At 39.2% G+C, this 5,000-nt stretch overlaps 1 protein-coding gene across 1 annotated transcript in view; it reads right to left on the bottom strand.

Annotated features, from left to right (window-relative positions):
• The window catches only part of LOC138016316 (neuromedin-B receptor-like), a 2,658-nt gene extending 931 nt beyond the window's left edge, over nt 1-1,727 (bottom strand). Inside the window, exons 1-2 of the mRNA XM_068863479.1 lie at nt 1,617-1,727; nt 1-1,201 (exon numbers count right to left, since the gene is read on the bottom strand). The exon at nt 1-1,201 is cut by the window's left edge and continues 931 nt beyond it. Coding sequence (XP_068719580.1) covers nt 1-1,110 — 1,110 coding nt within the window. The 5' untranslated portion in view covers nt 1,111-1,201; nt 1,617-1,727. The remainder of the gene's footprint in view (nt 1,202-1,616) is intronic.
• Nucleotides 1,728-5,000: the final 3,273 nt, after the last annotated feature.

The raw sequence follows: 5,000 nt of genomic DNA, 5'->3' as shown, positions 1-5,000 counted from the left end.
ATAGTTTCGCGTCGTTCTAAACGGCGCAGTCTGGTTTGACTTTTCTGGAAATTCTTTTCCCTTGAAGCACGCCACAATCCCGTTTCTAAAGTTGGCGCTCATGGCAAACAGGATGAACGGGTTAATAACGTGCTTTAGGTAGTAAAGTGCTAATGATACAAGGTCGATAAACTCAAACGTGGCACCGATCGAGGATGGATTAGCAAATTCACGGTATAGCATCGTAATTCCACGTGGAAGATGACAGATTTGGAACGCTACAACCAAAAACAGAAGCATTTTCACAAGTTTCTGTTTGCGTTTTACACGCGCGACCATAGCACAGCAAGGGACTCGCGGCGAATCGAAAGATTCGCCCGACTGGATCAGGCTTTTTGTTCTAGCAGCCACTTCTGCTACGATATCGCTTTTACTTTTCAATGTTCTAATGATGCTTATGTACGCGTAACTCTGAATGACAAGCTGAACAAGAATGAAGAAAAAAACAAGATAGGTTTGATAAACTCTGCGATACAGTTGCGTCCAGTCGGGAACGCAAAATGCCGTTCCCTTAAAGAACCGCAGTTTCAAAGGGAAAGTTAACGGAAGACCACCGAACACGTAGCAGAAAAGCCATATTCCTAGGATCACAAGTTTTGTTCTTCCTGCTGATAGTCTTGGCTTGAAGGGGTTTACAGTGGCTCTGTAACGTTCCAATGAAATCGTAGAATGCGTAACTACTGACACACACACCATAACATCTTGAAGAGGAGGTAAGAGCCGACAAAGGGCGGAACCAAATGGCCATCCGTTGAAGTACATCTCTGCGATTCGTAATGGCGCGGCAATAATAGCCATACCCAAATCTGCGCAAGAAATATTGGCGAGTAAAAGACCACAGGGCTTTCTCAGTCGCTTCCACTTCAAAATAGTTCCAAGCAAACATACGTTTCCAAGAAACCCAAACGCAGAAATTATAGAGAAGAAGGACACGACCATAATTTGAAATGATAACGGATCAAATAATTGCGCTTGGCTTAAAGGTTCACCACTGTTGTTTTGTTGACGCGCCATGGTTTGGTTGAATGGCTGAATATCATAGCTAAGGTTCCTTAAAAACTGCTGTGCCATTTTGGTTTGCAATTAATTGACAAGTGGGCCTGGTATGCACACTGCAAACTTATCACTAATTCACGAGCCAGCTTGTTCTTGCCTCAAAATCCTGCACGAGAGAAATTATAGATTCAATTTGTTGAACTAAATGATAAAACTGCTGATTAAAAACATCGAAAATATTGAAAGTTAAATTAAAAACATTAAAAGCCGCTTTGGTATAATAAACTTTGGCTGTTGAGCGGCAATTGAAAAAAGACTGAAGTAAGCCTTGAAGGGATTTTCGTGCTGTCAATAATTATCTCAAATTCACTCGGTTACCCGCAAAGGAAAATCATTACCGCTTATCAGCTGGCAAAATTCAAGAAAGTTCCGCGCAATTTATGCCGCAAGATTTCAGCTAGCTTGATAACATTTTACCCAAGTGGCGAAACTCGAATCTTTGGTTCACGCACATGATCCGCATGATAATGATAATTTTAACGGACTATTCCAGACTGAACTAATTTGATTTAGCATCCCACCTCAAAACCAAAGTATGGATACATCAGTTTAAACTGAGGAGACTCTACAAATATCTTACAGTTGGCTTGATAGCTCAATAGACCCTTCTCCAAAATGGCGGCCGAAAATTCAGATAAGTTAAAATTAAAAACTGATAGGAATAGAAATAGTAACCGTGCAAAGTTTCAGCATATCAGGTGTCAGCTGAGAAATGTAAGTTGAAAAATGAAAAATTTACAGACGTTTGTATGATTGGGGGTATGACGTTACTCCCAGTCACACAAACGTCTGTAAATAGGCCTTTTGCAACAAACGATCGCATGGTACAAAATCCGCCATGCTGAGGGGCAAGCTCCTAAACAATTCCATAGATTAAAAGGAACCTGAAAACGCCAACATGGCGAGAGTTTGTTTTCTGAGGATTCTGGGTAGATTTTGGTTCCAGACCCTTGAGTCCAAAATTCTGGATCCAGCATGTTGCATTCATTTGGTGAACTCTTTCGACACTTTTCAATAGCGTCCAACAATGTTGGATCGTTTGGCCAGGCCTGTATGGGTTAATGAAAAGATGCTGGAAATACTCACACACAGAGACACCAGTTTTATTCGAAATTTAAAAAACTTGGCCCGATTTTATAATGACTAAAAAAAATTAATGTCTCCATGGAATAAGGATTCCCGAATTTGAGCTGTACGCACGGGCGTACGTGCGTATCATGGACGGTTACGCCCCTGGTCAAGTAACATTCACAATCGCGATAATATGGAATCTCAACACGATTCTCTCCGCACTTCAAATATGTCTTTCATGTATTTCGTCTCTTTCATACCTGATCTAGCAACTTAAACTGAAACATTGATCCACTTTGCTGCATGTGTAAATGCAGAGGGAACTCGGAAGGGATGACAGAGGAACCAAATACACCAGTTCATCAGTCAATATTGTACATTGTTGAGAGTCCTATGCATTTGGGGGCCGAAGTGCAGTCGAATGAGCAGAAGCGGCAGTCGAACTGGGAGAACCCCGAGCAACTTTACATGCTGGTCAGAGTTCTAGACCTCGAGTAGGTCGTCATCTTTCACGGTAGATCAGGAAAATAATGTGCTGTTTCATAGATCTTTATAGAAATACGGCTTTTACTGAGGGCTCTTAACTGAATCTTAAAACTACCTTTTACTAAGTTATCTTAAGCCCGATCACACGTTTCTTGGTTCGAGTCCTGTTGAATTGCAAAGATCATTCTTGCTTCAAGTTCGTCGTTTAACGCTACAGTCCGCAAACGGCCGAAATTTAGACTTAGCGATAATACATAATTATTGAAACAAATCTGAAAAAAGAAAAGGAAAAATTAACTCGTTGAGAGGACTTGAATCTAAGTCTGTTTCTTCCTAAGTTCCCAATGTGCCGGTGACTTTCATCCCTAGGGGAAAAACATAAGAATCCTTACCTTAGAATGAGAACTGACGGTCTTTGCCGATCAATAATCTTTGCAGCATCATGCTCGTCTGGTTTTGTAAGCCACATCATTGAGCAGCTTAAATTAATTGGTTGGTCAAGTTTCCTCCGTGATTTCCCACTTAATGGAAAAAAAACGAATTTAAATAACAAAAAGCATAGATGTTTTATTTTACTCAATTTTGTTGTTTGTAAAAGCTACATCGATAACGAACAATTAGTCAACATCTGCTCCTGAAAAGTAGTGAGTAAATAAATTCTCATCTCGCTTTACAAATAGTTTTGTTAATACTGCTTTTTTTAAAGTCATTTGTATTTTTATGACGGAAGTGTAAACAATTTAGGTAAGTTCCAAAGCTAGTTGCTGGAAGATTTTGGTCATAAGCCTTTAGAGATTTGTTCTTGCAAAACAAGTATAATAGCTACTATTTCCTGCAAAATTTCAATCGGATGTTCTTAAGCATTTGAAACATTGCATCATGACTGTTTCAAAAATGTGTTTCAAAAGTTCCTTTATATCGCCCTCAAGTTAGAAGCTCGACTGGTAGTAAGCGTTGGATAATACACTTTTCATCATGTCGGATGAAATGACGCTTACTGGAATATGACAATTAAAATATAATGCAAGAATATCTGATATTTGCACAGTCGTGAACCTCTAAGAGTATCGGCGTTGTTAATAATGTAAATCAAGCAATAGTCTTTCAGCGCTTTTCACACGAAAAAAAAAAAGGCAACTGTTGAATCTGGTATTCCTTTTCTCTTAGTCGTGGGAATTGTTTGCACTGTCAAATCCCTCTCCACGGTTTCCATTAATCAAGGAACTCAGAAAAGCTCATTAAGATCTTTAACGGGTTTTTGTCAACAGCAATTCCTTGCTGATGGGAATAATATCCTAAAGTGCTCTTTAAGGGAAGAAACGTGTTTGAGTTTCCGTCAAACATTTTACACAGTTAGCAAATTCCGGGATTATTTATTCAAAGCCTCGAATTGTTGAAAACAGAATGGAAAAAACATACCTTGACCGCGTGCAGAAGCGCCTGATTTGGAGAACCTTGGAGTAGTCCTGGACACAAACGTAACTTAAGAAACGATTCTTTTTCCATTCAAGTTTACCAGAATGTTTTTTTTTCTGAATATGCCTACGATGTATCATTGTACTCTAGGACATAATGATATCACAGCGGTAACTTAAAAAGCTGGCAAAACGTAACTTTTTTTTATCTTGGAAACTGTGAAAAGATCATTGCAGTTAGACGCGGAGTATCTTGGGTATTTGAAGGAAAAACTGAAAAGTTCTTGAGGGCCTCCTTGCAGGCGGCCGGCTCCTTTTTCCATTGTTCTCGAAATATGCCTTTTGCAACAAACTGGTCACATGAATGATAATTGGTAAACTTAAAGCTCGAACTTTATAAAATCCAGAAATGGAAATATCGTGTTTGTCTTAGCCAGAATACAACTTTTCAGAGAAATACCACTTAAGCCGATGATACACGGTTCAACATTTGTTGATCAACAAATGTCATGTGCAGCTGTTGACCGGTGTGTCGTGTTATATATGCCATTCAACACGTTGAATGTTGTTGAACGATGTTGAACGAAAATAGACGCCAACTCTATTCCGTTCAACACGTTTGTGCAACATTGTTCAACATTTGTTGAGCAACAAATGTTGCAAGATGTTGAACCGTGTATCATCAACTTTAAAGGGAAAGTACGGCCTAAAAAAGTTTTCTCTGAATCGAAAGTTCTTAATTACCTGCATTGTCATACTTGACCACTCATTTGAGCTCAGATGTGTTTAAATAGCCAACCATTAATAACGCTTAAAAAATGGGCAATTTTAAATTGAAAGCCAACAACTTTGTTTTTGTGTATGCAAACGAGGCTATGACCCGGATGACTAGTTGTACTTGACATAAACAAGGAAAACACAGGCGAGGAGAGC

The sequence above is a fragment of the Montipora capricornis genome, chromosome 9, assembly GCF_036669925.1.
Source record: "Montipora capricornis isolate CH-2021 chromosome 9, ASM3666992v2, whole genome shotgun sequence".
Lineage (NCBI taxonomy): Eukaryota > Metazoa > Cnidaria > Anthozoa > Scleractinia > Acroporidae > Montipora > Montipora capricornis.
The sequence above is the reverse complement of the archived record's forward strand: the minus strand, read 5'-3'. Positions and strand labels throughout refer to the sequence as shown.